The 16,652-nt window shown below is 36.0% G+C and overlaps 1 protein-coding gene across 1 annotated transcript in view; it reads left to right on the top strand.

The window, feature by feature from the left end:
* The first annotated feature begins 988 nt into the window (after positions 1–988).
* LOC108671425 (DNA-binding protein D-ETS-6-like) overlaps positions 989–16,652 on the top strand; it is a 56,800-nt gene continuing 41,136 nt past the window's right edge. Inside the window, exon 1 of the mRNA XM_047880544.1 lies at positions 989–1,351. Coding sequence (XP_047736500.1) covers positions 1,195–1,351 — 157 coding nt within the window. The 5' untranslated portion in view covers positions 989–1,194. The remainder of the gene's footprint in view (positions 1,352–16,652) is intronic.

Genomic DNA, 16,652 nt, shown 5'->3' with positions numbered 1-16,652 from the left:
AGCTTTGGCGTCATTGCAGCTCACGTCCGGTTGTACGCGCTTGACTCATTCCTGACTCAGCCACGAGGGACTGACTCTGACCGAAGAGCCCGTGGCTCTGCAGTCATACAGTACACTTCGTCAGGCAGTGATGTGAACGTAGTGTCTATCGAACTGGGGAGCCGATGCCTGCACTTCGCGCGCTGGCATGAAGTGGACTGCTGAGGGAGTACCGTAAACTCGAGGACAATGACAGGCTCTCAGCGCCCAGTCCCCCTCCAACTGCCGCCGCTGTCACCAGCAAACTTCTCATTTTTCATGGATGATTTTCCGGGGGGTCCACCACAGACCAAGGTGGACCCCCGTCAAAATGCTCCTAGTCCCGATACTCTTCGGAGATTAACTCCAATGAGCATGTATGGTTCACCGGGGACGTCTGGAAGCCAGCATCAAAGTCCTCTTTTGGAACAAAACTGGCCGCACTCATCCACGACTGCCGTCCCTAACACGTCGTCCACGAATCAGTATGCAGCCTCATCAGATTATGAAGAACCACATGCCCAGTACACGGAACTGTTACCAGCGAATACTGATCATCCTATCTTGGGCGAAGGGTGGGCTCCGCAATCGCCATGTGACCCATTATTAATTCCGACTACATTTTCTCCTTGTTCTTTACCCATTTTAAGTCCATCTTTTACCACACTCACCCCTTCCACTCCACATCTGGTTGCCTCCTTTCTCGGTACTGGTCATCTGTCGGGGCAGCAGTCCATCCCTCCAGTACCTGTGGAACAAGGCAGACAATTCGGGCATGGCTGGGAAGTTGGAGCTCTGTCACCGTCTACTTTGAGTACTCAGAGATGGTTGGGCATCGAAGCAGTGACTTCAAGCGACCCTGGATGGATTGCAGCGGTCGGAGGAAGCGTGAGCCCTTCAGGCAGTGAGGTGTGGCGTGGACTTTCATGCACTGCTACTTCTTCCACGAGAAGAAGATCGGCTTCGCGATCGCCTCTAAATGATACGATCTCAGCAAGTCCTCCATTACAATCGGAAAACAAATCAAGGAATAGTGCATCCAGATTGCGTTCTCCGAAACACCGAAAACGAATATCAAACTCCGATGCAAGCTCGCTCGCGAGTGACGTTAGGCAGCAATGGGCGACACCAGAGTACGAAAGTTGTGCTAGGAGTAAAGAGTGCAGTGTGGTCGCTATGGAGGAAGAAGAAGCACAGAACAACGCACGTGATGAAAGTTTAGTCCATGTAGATAGTGTAAATTATACTATAAGTGAAGAAATTAGTTGTGATGCAAACAAGGATAAAGTGCCCGGAGAAGAAGCACCTAAGCAGACCGTCCAAGTGCCTTCAGGTGAGTAACGGCGCGGCTTTTGAATGGTTCGCATGCGCGCGCATGATTAAAAACGTGGCCTGAGCCAGTCTTCGGTACTGTAGTGAGGTATACAGCGATCGGTGAACTGATACGGCAACGTATTCATGTGGTGTGAAGGGGGTTATCGTAGTTTCTTGGTTTTATGATAAAACAATGTCACAATTTTCATTTCATGTAAACACTCTTGCTTTTAACTTTGATAAACGAGTGTGGGAGGGGCTAGCCTTGTGGTATTTGACGAAAGGAAGTCAATCGAAAGCAAAGTCAAGTCATGACTTGAAGGTCACCCTACATGGACCAAGATAAGAAACTAATACTCACTGGTAAGTAAATGACACAACATCTTAAAATTCATTAAAGTTATCATAACGGACTGTTTGCACACTTTTATCTTCTGCATTTCTTGAGTTAAACTTGAAACAGACGTTGGATGGGGCGGGCAAAAACCATCGCTTACGTCCGATTCTCCGAACTCGCCAAGCGGCAAGCAAGGCAGCAGCTCAGCTCTGCCCTGCTCGCGCTGACGTACATTAGCTTTTCCTTCCAACAAGATGAATACTTGTTTCAGTTTCTTCAAAGTTGATTAATATTTGAAAACAAATATGGCTAGTAATTGAATAAAAACATGATTGTTGAGATTATTTTTGTCCTGATATAAATTTGATTGCTTGGAAATTTTTGCGTTTTGGGGTTTTATTTATATATATATTTTTTTGCGTTTATTTTGGGCACTTAGAGTGGAAATTTTGTGTGTATCTATTAATGATATGGCAAATTTTAATACAATAATTATTTATCACCTTATTAATTTTTGACTTATAATTTTTCACATAGATAATTTATATTAATCGAATTAATTTGGATAGTTTGAAGCAATCTGTCCGAATTGCAATCAATACTAATTTACAATTGGATGTCATTAAGCTCATGAGCAATAATGTGCTCTGTTATGTATTTAAAACTGTTAAAAATTAATTAGGCGTATGAAAATTTATTTTAATTCACATTTTCCTTGTGGAGGAGAAACTTCACCACGAAAAAAATTTTATAATCATAATCATAATCTCATACCCATTACCAATTGTCACGTGGCATACACAAGTCAGTTATACGAAATTTGAATGATTCCCGTTGACGATTTTACTTTCAAAATTACATCATGACTTGAGTTTTTCCTTCGTTTGCAAATTCATGGAAGAAGTTTCTAACAATTGTTTTATGGTATAACATTAACAAGTTGAACCATCAACTTGATATTGAAATCGTTTTAATTTTACTTCTCTGTTGCTTGGTCAATTTCTCTTGACAAATTCTCTAATGCGGAATTTCCTAACATGCGAATTAATAACCGGCATTATTCATCATTATTATTTCTAAATATTAAAAGGATACCATTATTCGGCTGCATAAAATTTAATCAATCTGTCTTCTTGTTCATTCGTCTGTATAGTTTTAAAACAATACGGGAAAACATTGATCCAAACTGAAGCTTTCAATTGATTCGTTATAAATTTTGTAAACACTGAGAATGCTTACTCTGGGTATTAGTCATATAATGAAAATCACTTAATGTTTTAGAATAGATGCAAGCAAAAATATTTATTTGTGATTTTATCACAGTTTGGTTGAAACATAACTGGGGATTAGAAATAAAAAAGGTTTTGAAGTAATTAAATTTTTTCTTTAATTGAAAAATGAAAAATAATTCACGTTGAATAATGAATAATTCGAACTAGTTTCAACGTAAATATAAATATGACTATTTTAAATATGACTCTATTAAGGGAATTTAATTAAAAAAGCAGGAAAATTCAACGCAGGAAAAGCAGGAATTCAATCAGTTAAATTTTATAAATCAACTGTGCATAGGAAATGGTATACATATTTTGCTAAATTATTCCTATTTATTCTGGTCGTGTAAGACTTTTTTAATTTAAATCCCGACATTTAAACAGAGAAATTTGTATTTTTTAAATTTAAATCATTAAATTAAAATTCGAATATTCTAATTAAATCCCGATTAAAAACAGATACTGCAGTAGATGGTAAAGAGATGATAAAAAGGTCCCGTCCACAACGTATCTTATTATTATTTGAACAACTAAACTTCAAAAATTGATGATCAACAATGAAGTTCACCTAAAAATATTTTAACACGCACAAAAATTATTGACGAATAAAGTAGACATTTACAATGAAATGCAAGTTTCATTGTTTTTTTTTGTATGATAAAATTTCTAAGGAACTTATAAAAATATGAGAAACTTAGGCTTCGTGCTGTGGATAAGCCATCATTCCCATTAGCATATTCGTGCATGACACTAATGGCGCCTTGCAGAAATAAAATTACTTCGTTGAAATTGCACTTGAAAATTCTGCTAGGGTTTTTTCAGAACAATACATTAAGTAAGACAGAAGGCGATAATTTCCGACTTCTCCTCAAAAGCTGAAATGCTTCTGTATTTTCAACGTGTAAAATCCACACGGCTGTATGTTTGATTAATGTATGCCTAGACGTCACATTTTTTTATAAAATCAATGCAATGGGCCAGAATTTTAGTTCAAGAAGTTCCTAATAACGATTCTATGGTAATGACGAATTTTTTTGCATACACAAAAACATGTCTGCATCAAACTATAGTTTTGCCAAAAAGTATATGGTCGCGCGACGAATGGCCTTAGTGGAGCGTTTTGCATAATCCCGGGCGCAGATGAGCTGCAAATGCTCAGTGCCATCGCACGACACAAGTTCCGCGAAAATTACACCTTGCAGTAGGACGTACGGCATCATTTTTTGTTCGTAAAGCAGCTGCATAATGCAGCTTGCTTGCATTGCATAGCTTCGTAAGCCTCTCCAATCGTCGATTTTCAGACGCCATACCACGAAAGGTAAACTCGTTCACGCCGTTTGCATAGCCCGTGGCTTCGCCAATTCTTGAAATTGAACTTGGTCGCTTTTGTGCTCTGGACTCAAAATTGTAACTTTGTCACCTGACGTCTAAATTGCTTTTACTAGCTAGTTAGTTCTTCCCTTTGTTCCTCTTAAGAAATACTCTTTGTCGATCTCACTGAGCACTAGGTGCAGTTAGCACTCGGCACCAACATAATCTGCCACTGCTAGAGGCTAATAGCTATAATTGCTCCAAAGCTAAGCGAACCATTCTATTCTTCTTTTCGTTACCTGCAATTGCATTCCATTTTCTCCTAGGACAAAGTTATCCGTGAAATTGGGAGCATTGGTCTTCTTTTTTTGTACGATTCGCATGCTTTTATTCGGGTATCTATTGAATGAATCTTACATTTTGTGTGTCATAATGCATATTTTTTCATGTGTCGATTCTTTTTATTTGTCTTTCTTTTTCTATTTGAATCTAAACACATTATTTTTGGAAGTTTTTAATATTCGCCTTGAAGTTCATCGCAATCGGTAATAGCAGTCAATGAAGATCCACATACTCTTTATATTATTTAGACAAAATCTACCTATGAGAAGCGATTAGCGTTTCCTGATATTTAAGCGTAATGAGGTAATTTTATTACGACAACGAAAAGTCTCAATAAGAAGTACTCACATTTTATAAGCATTCTTAAATTTGTGTCATTTAATTGTAAAATTAATTGATTCAAATTGCATAAAAGGCGCTAAAATATTCATTTTAGAAGCGATGTGCACCAAGCTCTTATAAACTAAGCTTATTTTGGAAAACTACGACTGGGAAAATCTTCCGTAAAATAATGATCGCCGTGATATTCCCTCAAAAATAATCGATTCAATCTACACAAATAAGGCTGTATTAGTATTAGATGGCAGAATTTCCTTGTTAAAGCACGTACGATTAATGAGTACGATTAATGATTTATTTTATCTATTAACATCATCTGAAGAATTTTTCTTCTCCCAGAAAATTGGAATATTATACATTCACTAGTCATTTAAGGCTGTGTAGATCATCACGAATATATGTTTGAAGTGTGAAAATGTTGATATCGATCTTTAAGATCGGTAATTCACAAGCTTATGACTTACTTACCCCAAGAATTCATTACAATATTACAAAACAACACCTTAAATGCTGAGTCATTCTCGAGTGATTAAATATGAGCATCATATACATATAATTTTATTGCTGAATGCTAACAGTGGATTCTGTAATCAATTTTCAATCAACCTGGCGGTTTTCCGTGTACTCAGACTGGGCTGCGGCATTGACTTGAGCCGGTCAATTTAATCTGATTGGGTTGAGCTGAAAATACAAAATTCGAAAAAATGGCGTCAATCGAAGCAAGATTCTATTCGCATTTTGATTCGTATCGTTTAATGTTGTGATTTATCAACAGATTTACAGACTTAAAAATAATGGAAAAATTGATGACGTGGCGATTTCGGTTTTTAATGTCGAAAAAATATGAATAAGGTCATGCTGATCCAGTTTTGATTTGGTTTATTAACTTGATAAAATAAACTTATTAATTAAATCAATTATTGAACCTTATTCGATGCTATCTTATCATAAGTAAACTGTCTTCATTTCTAGAGGATATGAATGAGAAGATCAGGCATGCATACACGTATCATTGTCGATTTAACAGAATCAACTTCAAGTGGCCGGAAGAGAGCCATAATTTAACTTTTAATAAAAAGCAACGCTGCTTAGCTCTGAAAATTAGTTTCTGGGGGTAACTGGAGTCAAAAGTTACTCTCGATAGCTTTTGTGTAGGAAAATAAAAATTCCATTTTGATCCATCGTTGAAACCTCGATGGAGTGCTCGATCGCATGCCACCGCTAGAATGATTTCTCGAGGTTCAAATGGGAAGATATTCCGTGCAGCTCAAAGGATTGAAGTTCAACAGTGATGCATAGGAAGATATGGTAAATATTGCAAAATTTCGCTTTACTAAAACCTTCGAAGTCTAACTTTTTACCACATTTTTCTTAGCTCGCTTTCGTGTCTGTGATTATCAAATCTTGCAATCGATATTTCACCAACTTTCCCATTAGCTAGCGCTCTGAAACTTTTTCTTAAACTCAAAAACCAAACGTTTCGCAAACTTAAAAAGTGCATGAAAAACTATAGCTATCGATGCATTTTAAGACTCTGTAAGTTGACAAATCATATTATCAATATTATCAGTATTAATTTATCTTTAAATTTTGAAGACTACTCATATGTATAATTGATATTTAAAACTATTAATATTCATTTAATCAAAAATATTAGTAATGATCGAAACTCTTACTAAAGAAATCTCTAGAATTTGCCTTGAACGTTCATCCTTAACTATACATCAAATCCTAATAAGGGGAACAATCTTTGTTTACACAAAGTATAACTTTATTTAAAACATTTTTTTCTTCGAGGGTGAAATTGTTCCTTCATTTTTGTTGCATTCAAAAGTTGTTTTTGCTGACGAACAATCTATACGTACTCGAGACGTTTTCATGGTGGGACGTTTCTTCTACATTTGTGTTAGAGTCACACGCTTATTTCGCAAATTGATAGTACATGGTGCACTTAGTGTTTCACTGATTATTTTTCGTTCTTTATTTACAATCAATTGACGAATTATTTCTCGTTTTCTCGGACATAAAAATATTAATTTCGATACTGCGTGATTAATTTTTTTGAGCCGTCATTGTCGTGATGACCTTTGGTCGTGCCAAGTTCTTAGCATCACACCTAGGAATTATTATCCAGTGGACACGATTCGTTCAACTGCCTCATTCGTATCCTGCCTCAAGACGGAAACATTTTCACCATTACCAATACCTGTGATATTAAAGATACAAATTAGAAGAGATTTCTACGTTTAAATTCGAATGTCAGTTGGGGTATCTCTTATTCATTATATTTTTTGAAATCAATTATTTATTTATTTTATGGTTATGGTGTTAATATGATTATAAATTTTTGCGAAAAATTCATGGACATCTAATTTCATTCAAGACCTTGCGCCGAAAGTCATGAACAAAATGTAGTCTCGGAAAAATAAAATACCATGTTGGTCATTTAGCCAGTAACTTTACTCAACAACTTTCAGTATAGATTTGTTTCTGTGTTTGCTGAGGCACCTGCAATAATCATTTCTTAATACAGTTCTGAGTTTAGAGGGTTAGTGTTTTTTGCTTACCTAAATTATCTAATTATTTTTCATATACTAGTTTAAAAATAATCTCAAGGCGGGAAGAAAATCAAACTGCATGTTAACTGAAACTGTGCTAAGCTGAAAATAAACTGTGTTAAATTGAGAATTTGCACAGTCATTAATAGATACACGCTAATTGCTGCACATTTTATCCAACATCTGCCTACTGAAATATTATGAATTCAGTATATATGCATTATTTGTGATAAAGTTACACCTGGGGTTGGAAAGTGGTTATTAGCTCCACTTTTTGATACTTATGGATTTTATGACCCAAGAGCTAGCCCAAAATAGCGTGCAGGAAGCGTAAAACTTCCTTCTCTTTATACGTAAAGATTATCAAGTATTTCAATAAATATTGGCATGCTAAATAACATAGTAAAAAACCTTCACATTTGACATATGGAACATAGTAAGACCTATAGGACATATGGAAAACCTTCCACGATGTGGAACATAGTAAGAAACCTTTTCCGCATCGATTTGTCGCTGCCATTTTATAAATCCATGCATTTTAAACCCTATTCCAACCTAACTTCTTTATTAAATTGAACGGGTCAATTTTGCAATGCTCATTAAGTGACCGCAAAAATTTGACAAAAAAAGCGTCACTATTTCGTTGAATGCAACGCATTTGTAAAAATTTTCGTTCGCTCAGCGGCGGTGAGAGCGCGCGCATTGCACTGTTCAGCGGCAGGCCCGTTCAAAAGATCCCCGGAAATTCCGTGAGCTTTTCTTCCTCAACGACCATCGGTCTTGTGAACTGCAACCTGACAACTCATTCGTATGCTCATGGTCACGTGGCAGTGTTTCAGTGGTTATTTAATATACTGATATCAAAAACCTGTTTGAACGGTTTGAACGTCAAATTCGAAATGCTAATCGAGCGAGTTTTCATCCAATGAATCACCGTGCTTAAATTCACGTGACATTCTTCATGATATTTGTACTTAAACGCAAATTTTCGAAAAATGTTGCTGGTCGACAGAGATATTCATCTATCATTGTTTCAGTGCGACCGTTAAATTACTAACATCGTTCAAGGTTTATGGAATTTCTCGTCCATTCATTCAATTCTTCTCATCGTTTTCTCTATATATTTAATATATTGAACGTTCTGAACGTATTATAGTTAATCAGATAATGGCTTTTATTTATAGTGAGATAAATTTGTGGTTTAGCTTAGCACATTAGCACATCTTTAGAAAGAGAAAAGAGTTAGGGTTTGAAAAACTGAATTCATTGTTGTTAATGTGATTGTTATTTTTAAAGAATTTGACGTCGAAGAACGCAAAGTTGCTGAAATTTAAAATTTATGCTTTACAAATATTTTGTAGAGTTAGTCAATTTAATCGATAGTTAACCACAATCAATTGCACTCATCACGCCAAAGAAGCATAATTTAAAAGATGGTGATTAAGCGATAAATATTTATTTGTGCTTCTTATCCTAACTTCGGCTTGCAAGAAACCTTCACAATTCTAGTGTTGTAGTGAAAGGTTATCTAGTGATATCCGTTTTAATTGCCGGGTACCAGAGACCATTTATTCAGCTCGAGTCTGAATGAAAGAGGCTGCTTGCCTTTCTTCGGGTCTCAAGTTCTCATTTACAAGTCGGTCTGGGGAGCTTCAGCCTGACGCTTTCCAAGAAAACCAATCTACTGGTTGCTCTTATTTGACCGGCTTCGCTATCTGCGCCGGAAGCCCATTTTCTTTACATAATTTCACTTGTGTATGTAAGTTAAGTATATAGAAAGTTAAGTATATAGAAAACTTATTTGTATCAAATTTTTAAAATTACAGAGGAGCTTTACTTTACATAACATCACTTCACTCATATCATTATGTATGTTAAATATGGAAAGTACTTATTTGTATCTAATTCTAAATGTTGACGTGAAGACCGTTTACTTCCATTACATCGCTTGAAATATTATCCATGTTCACGGAAACACTATATAATATTCATCTTGTTCCGCCAAGTTCCCACCAGTTCGTTTATATTGCATTGCGTCATATGTAGATATTATGTTTTGATTTGATTACTTGTCTGCATTCTGCATTAAAGACTTGCTTATCTAATAACGAAATTTTTTAAATATAATGAAGCCCAGACCGCAAATTCCAATAAGAAATTTATCATTTATGACTGCTCCAGTCGATTGCATTTTTTCTATCAGAGAATCTACCAATGTTAAACTTATTTACAGAACACTCGTAATATCTTTAGAGGGAGATATCAGTATCTTGGGAAACTTGTACACATCGCTTATACCATTAGAAAAGAAGATTTACATAAGAACTGATATACAGTATGTTTGAACGAATGTTATATAGTGTGACATACTCACGTGTATAACGGGAATCATACCACACGGTAACTAGTGTAACGAAACTATTTATCAGCATATCACAATACAGAGTAGTTACTGTAGCAGCTGCTCCTCAGCCTGCGATGTACATGCGCGTGATAGAAAAATATGTTATTCCCGTTACTAAGCGATTTACTTGTTAAATTTACTTGTCAAAGTAAACTACTTTATTTACTTGTTAAGGTAAATTATTTTAATTGACGGAATTGTTTTTTCCGATCGATTTTAAAAATGCTTGCCAGTTCTTTTATGGTACTGCAGGTATAATTGATTTCACGAGCGCAGTTAATAGAAATAATTGGAATTGAGCCTATACCAAAAATCTGATGACTCGGGATTAATGGATTACATAAGTTACATTATTCTCTGTGAACATTGCTCAATCTGAATATTTTAGTTTCATTTAGATACCTTAATTTGTCTTTAAAAATTTGCTTATTATGGTCACTAGGAAATTTTTCGATGTAGAAACATTGCTTTCAATTTCGTAGGAATTAGACGGAAAATGATGATATGATATTATACTATAAATATGTTATGTCATTTAGATTATAAAAATCCACGCCAACAAATCGTAACTGTAGTAACAATAGATACAGATGCTATTTACGAAAAAAAGCATGGGGATAAATCTGTAGCCTAGAATTATTTCTCATCACAAATTGTAAAAGTTTATAAATTTTAAAAGTTAGTATCGAAATTTTGATGAGAAAACTGCAGACTTGAACATATTTCTCCTAGAAATATGCGCGTATTGCTGTTTCAATTCGTTAATGCGTTTATTGTTATGTATGTTCCGTTCATTTAATATGTAATAGTCAACTCAGGCCAACAATATTTTTGCTTGGATATTTCCTCTACTTTTATTTGCCTTGCATCTGCCACAAATTATGCGTAATTAATTAAATCTGTTGAATAGGAATCCCTTCTTTTTACGGTTATCGATCCATTCACCGTGCGTATCACATCATGTAAAATAACCAAGTTAAATGCGGTAAATAATAACAGTAATAATAATAGTAAATAATAACAGTATAAATGCGGTAAATTCTAACGCGTCGGACCATCTATTGATCGCGTATGGCAGCAGCTGTCGAGCTATGCAGCAGTGGCCGTTTAGAGGTTGTGCTACGTACTCTTCAACATATTGAAGTTATTAAATCTTTTTATTATATGAGACGATTGCTGACTTCATTGGTGCAACTTTGATTGGAAGTTGGAGAAATATATTGCTATCTGCAACATTGCTCTTTGATTAGAGGTTTGGATTGTAGCAAATGTATGATTTTTCATTTTTTTTTGGTCGGGGCATGAATTGCAATATCGATATGATCTCTGAATTATTGCCAAGAAAATCGCGATATTTATAAGAAGAGACCCAACGCACCGCGGATCATATGTCAACAATTATGCTTTCATGACATTTTGTAGTTAAATCATAGAATTTAGGAATTTGTATAATGAAGATTAATTATTTCAGTGAAAACAGAATCGTGTCACTATTACGAGTATAGGAAAGTTACGTATAGCTGCAGAATGAGCCCGTTCAATGGAAGCTGTACGTATGTGCATCATTTATAAATTCTCAAAGTTATTTTGAAATAAGTAGCCAAATTTATCTGAATCAGCCTGCTGTATATTAGTTATTATGAGCCAACCGGGTGGATGGAAACGTTTGGGATTGTCCCGTTGCAGGTCTCAGCTGATCTCCCCAGCAACACACGGAACTGATGACATAAATAGCGTTGGGATTCCCGGCATGAATCTCGGACGGTAACTATAACATATTTACCTCGACGTGCTCGTGACTTGATATCACAAGTACCCAAACAATTTCTCTAGAAAACAGTCAAGCTGCAACGGTAAACTTGAAGCAGCAATGAGGTCTTACTTTGATTGAGAAGGAGAATTCAGAAATGTTAACTGACGATTGCATCATCCTACGTAGATGAATTTGAAATTTTTGGAACAACGGACGGATGGAGGTAACGGCCAGACGCTACGTTTTGATCTGGGCATTCATAAGACGAAATGAAAAGGTTTTAATTTTTAGAGCGTCAACACGTTTCACAGACATCTGTATTTTTCGTTCAGTTTTGTGTGATATCGTTAATTAGGGAGGAGGTACTATACTGTGGTCAATTATGAGATTGTGTCTTGTGTTCAGGGTGGTCGCAGAAGTGGCTTCTAAAAATGCAGCACTTTTCCCCATATTAGATTACTGCGTAAATTACGTGATGGACCGAATGATGATTAACCTTGGTGTCTCTTCAAGAATTTGCCAAATCTTTACGGTAAACACTTCTCAAAGAATTTATTTTTTTACAACTGTCTCTTTATTTGCGGTTGAATCTATTTCTTTGAATTTATTCACTAAACTCTCATAGGCCTCTCCCTCGTCATCCTTGTCACTATAATTCGTTGATTTGACACGCCAAATGCATGGGAAATTTTCATATAATGTAATGAATTCGGTGAGAAACTCCCGCAAACATTGCCGAAGGTCAGTCATTGTCACCTGATGAATCGAAAATAAATAACAAAATGAACCGGAAAACGTTGCTACCGTCCACATGCGCTGACAGGTCTGCACAGTTCAAGGAAATATATGCTCTCTAGCTCAGTTACCGCTGCAACTGTGCAGTCTTTCCTACGGACTCAAAACTGTGCAGTTTTCCAGTCTACGTACACGTAACGTTTTATCTGCAACTTGTTGAACTGTGCAGACGGAAGGTTGTGCAAAACGTAGCGTCTGGACCGGTCTATGGATATATTCGGCAAACAAGACGAAAATATGAATGACTTGCTTACTAAAATACATGCAAGAACGAAACAAAACTTAATCGTCTTGCATATTGTCGCTTCTCTGTTAAATAATGCTTGAAAATTCTTTACTATCGAAAAACTTTACTTCGAGAAGTTATCAAAATCTTCTTAGGTCAAATATTAATATTGTATTTTTCGTTGACTTATTAATGACCTAATAAATATGGAGTAGAGCAAATTGACTCTAAATGCACGCCAAAACAAAGTTCAAGTAAACACCTTCTCCCGGAACTTCAACAAGGCCTGGAGAGTGGAGATGTAGGGGAACCAGTTCTACAGATTCAGTGGGGGGTGTAGGCGGGTTGACGTTGGAAGAGGGTGTGGTGAGGGGAGGAGGCCTCAAATACGTTCAAGGGTCATTCTGTAGCTGCTGGCTGTGAGGCTTGCACGTTTGTTCCTGTTGAAGGCCACTAGAACGTTAGTGACGCAGCTGTTCGCACTGCGGCCGACGATTCTCAATCTAGGATTCGCTGGATATTGTATTTATCCTCAAAGGGTATCATTAAAATATCACGTAAGCGAACACGCGTGATCTTGTTCCGTGCTGTCACAAAAGGGTGGAACTTACGCGCCACTGAAATCAAATCGAGTCGCTGGTTGGAAATGATTGTAGATTATTTAAAACTGTCAAGCCGCATCAGAATAATTAGATGGAGGATGTTGAATAATTTTACAATTCGACTTACGCCTATGCAAGAAAATAGGCCCTTTCGAATGCCTGTTTGTATTTTGATATTTTAGTCATACATCTCAAAATTTCTTTCAATTAACTTTACTACGACTTTGATTGAATCTCAATTCAGGTTAGCGAGTGAACCTCGTCGTTTCTGCATCCCTGCACAGTAAATCTTTGAAATAACTACAATAATTGTGTTCAATCGAGCGCATGAGATGTGAGAAGGACGCCCAAACGCTGGGCAATTGCATGACACAAAATTAAGTTAATTTTGGAGGCTTGAAGTCCCTTGTACTCGGGAATTTCGTTTTGTATGTACCCCTACCTAGGGACCGTGAAGATTGTCTTGCAGGCTCGAAACTCTTACCGTTTTGTATGGATTGCGGTAGGAGGGTATTACTAAGGGGAACTGCAAGGAGGGACAGTGTCAAGAGGGACACCTGCCTTGGCAGGTCAGGCCTCGATCAAGGGGAGCAATTTGCTTTTGCCTGAAGGGACTTGCGTTTATTGCTGCTCACTGAAGACGTTCTCTGTAAGAAACAGAAGTAGGCATCAAGAATTCCCAACGAAAAAATTCTATAAAAATTAGCAGGTCAGGCCTTGATCAAGGGGCGCAATTTGCTTATGCCTTAAGGGACTCTGGTTTATTGCTGCTCACTGAAGACGTTCTCTGTAAGAAACAAAAGTAGGTATCTAGAATTCCCAAAGAAAAAATATAGAAAGATTTTATAAAATATTTAGAAAATTCCCAAGGAAAAACATTTGAAAAAATTCATTCAAGCTATTTTTTTCTGAAGAACGATGTCGATTTTTAATAGAAGCGCTTGTGAAAATATGTGAACATAATACAAAATAACATTCTTATATGTTGTTTTTGTTTGACCCAGTAAGAAATTTATGATTAATACATATACTAAATTTTCAGTCCTATTATGATGTTAATTGATAATTTACACCACCAAAATGGACAAATATAGGGAATTAAATGGTTTTGAAGCTTCACCGCGTAACCATCAGATAACGATATGGATTTGTAATCTGGTAATTATTTATCGCAAATTCCGATAAATTCGTCTCCATGTGCTGTACATTTTCTCTGTTCATCGTTGGATTAATAAATTGGATTGGATCCTGAACTGGAATTAATAAATTAAATACTTCGCATTAAAAATATATAAATATATATTTGAGAAAAAATACTGCATGAAAAAACCGACTAGCCTAGAATCAGCTAGACAACTGCAATTCGGCGAAAAATTCAATACGAAACTGATGTTTTGCAGCTGGCATTTTGTGGAGATATCAGGGCGGTGATGTAGTCACGAGTTACCGGCGGGCAACAGCCGGTAGCTGTGCTGCCCAGGCATGGGAACAAGGCACACAATGGCACTAGGCAGCGAGGGATCAGGTTAACACGTGTTCAAACTAAAAGTGTCTTATAAACTAACTTCAATCTAAAGAAACTATATCAAATGTTACTGATTAAAAACTATAATATTAAGAAACGATGGAAATGTTCCTTAATTATGCAACTTTAATGTAAAGAAACGATAACAAAAATTTCTGATTAAACAACTTTAATGTTTTTTATAAATAATGTATACATTGCAAAAGCAATTTGCGAAGTAAAACATTGCAGACGTCGTCCTGAGTTACCGCACAACTCCTGCAGTTTGCCTGGTTTCAAAAATCAGAAAATTCAAGCGTAATCATATAAACTATAAAGGAATAAATATGCCAAATGTTGAATACATGGCTGGAACGTTTTACTATCTTATAACAGAAAAAACAACGATTTCATAGATTTTTATCAAGCTTCACGATCTAGAACTTCAAATCGTTGTATTACTTCTTTACGGATAAACGGCAATAAATATAAATGTCCTTACATACAGGCTGGAATAATTGGCACACACTAGTTCGAGATTGTAAATGTATCGAACTGAATTGTATAGATATAGACCGCAGTATATATAGATGGCAATGACAAATTTTTTTAAATAATAGGAGCATGCGTCACACATCTTCACAAAGCTGAAAATGCATGCAGTCTTAAAATTCCTAGCAAATTATGGACCAGGCAATAAGTCCAGCAGCTATCTCAATCAATCGTCAGTTATGGGAAGATCGGGTTCCAAAGGCTGGATCCCTTGTTAATCAAGTCACGAAAAGTTCAAGAATCGGCGACAGGCCATGGGCCTATTTCTTTAACGCCGACACTTCTACGCTATTCTATTCTATGAGTTATATTATTCTTGCCTCATTTCCGTTTCATTCGAAAAAAATACTTATAATTGTCATATCAATTTATATTTTAATTATTTCTATTTTTATGTACTTATTCGTTAATTTCAGCGACGTGAGAGGATCTTCTACTCCAACGTTGGCATTCAAGTTGCTCTTGATATATGACTATTATATGCTGGATGAATCACCCTTTATTCCATCCGTCCCTTTACCAGTGCACAGGCGATGGTCTTCTCATAGAGTGCACTGGTTTCGGGAGATAAATTAACCAGGCATTTGAGAAGTTTTTGTGAGCGATTATTGTATGTCGCTCCAAGGTAAACGTGTTGTTCGGGTCTGGACAGCCGTGGTTCGCGCTGATAAACTCTTGTTGCAAGAAATACCTTACTGATTACCACTTTGAGGGAGACGAGAGTGATTCAACTACCTTCTATTTGCTGTACATGAGAAGGGTCACAAAAGGAATTTAATTTATTATAGGGAGATTAACCGGTTTAAACGAATGTCCCAGCTCTTCTGAATTAAATAAGAACAATGTACTTAAATTATTTCTGGCATTTAGGTAGTATTCCACTGATATTAGGTAGGTATTAATGGATGGAAAACAATTTCATTATCATGAACCAGACTCACTGCGCTATGTGAACAAGATACACTACAAAACATGAGTACATGTTGATCAATAATTTTCATTGCATACTAACTTTCTCATTGGAAGAGGTACATCCCAGTATTTGCATGTACATGCAAATGTTTTCAGATAATTCAAGGTGAGTTATTTGTGAGAAGAAAACTAAATAAAATTGAATAGTAAAAAATAAAGGAAAATTCTTAATTCCGGAATCTTAATGACCATCTCTCAAATAAAATAGTTCCATAAAATTTTTCACTCAATTATGCATCAATAATGTAATTCAAGATTTACTATAAAATTTCCAATAATAGACCAATGAAAATAATCTGTATATTCCACATAAATTTCAAACCCTGATGATGTTCTAATTTTATTTTGATC

The sequence above is a fragment of the Hyalella azteca genome, unplaced genomic scaffold (assembly GCF_000764305.2).
Source record: "Hyalella azteca isolate HAZT.00-mixed unplaced genomic scaffold, Hazt_2.0.2 contig5545, whole genome shotgun sequence".
Taxonomy (NCBI): Eukaryota; Metazoa; Arthropoda; class Malacostraca; order Amphipoda; family Hyalellidae; genus Hyalella; species Hyalella azteca.
This window is presented reverse-complemented; position numbering and strand designations above follow the sequence as displayed.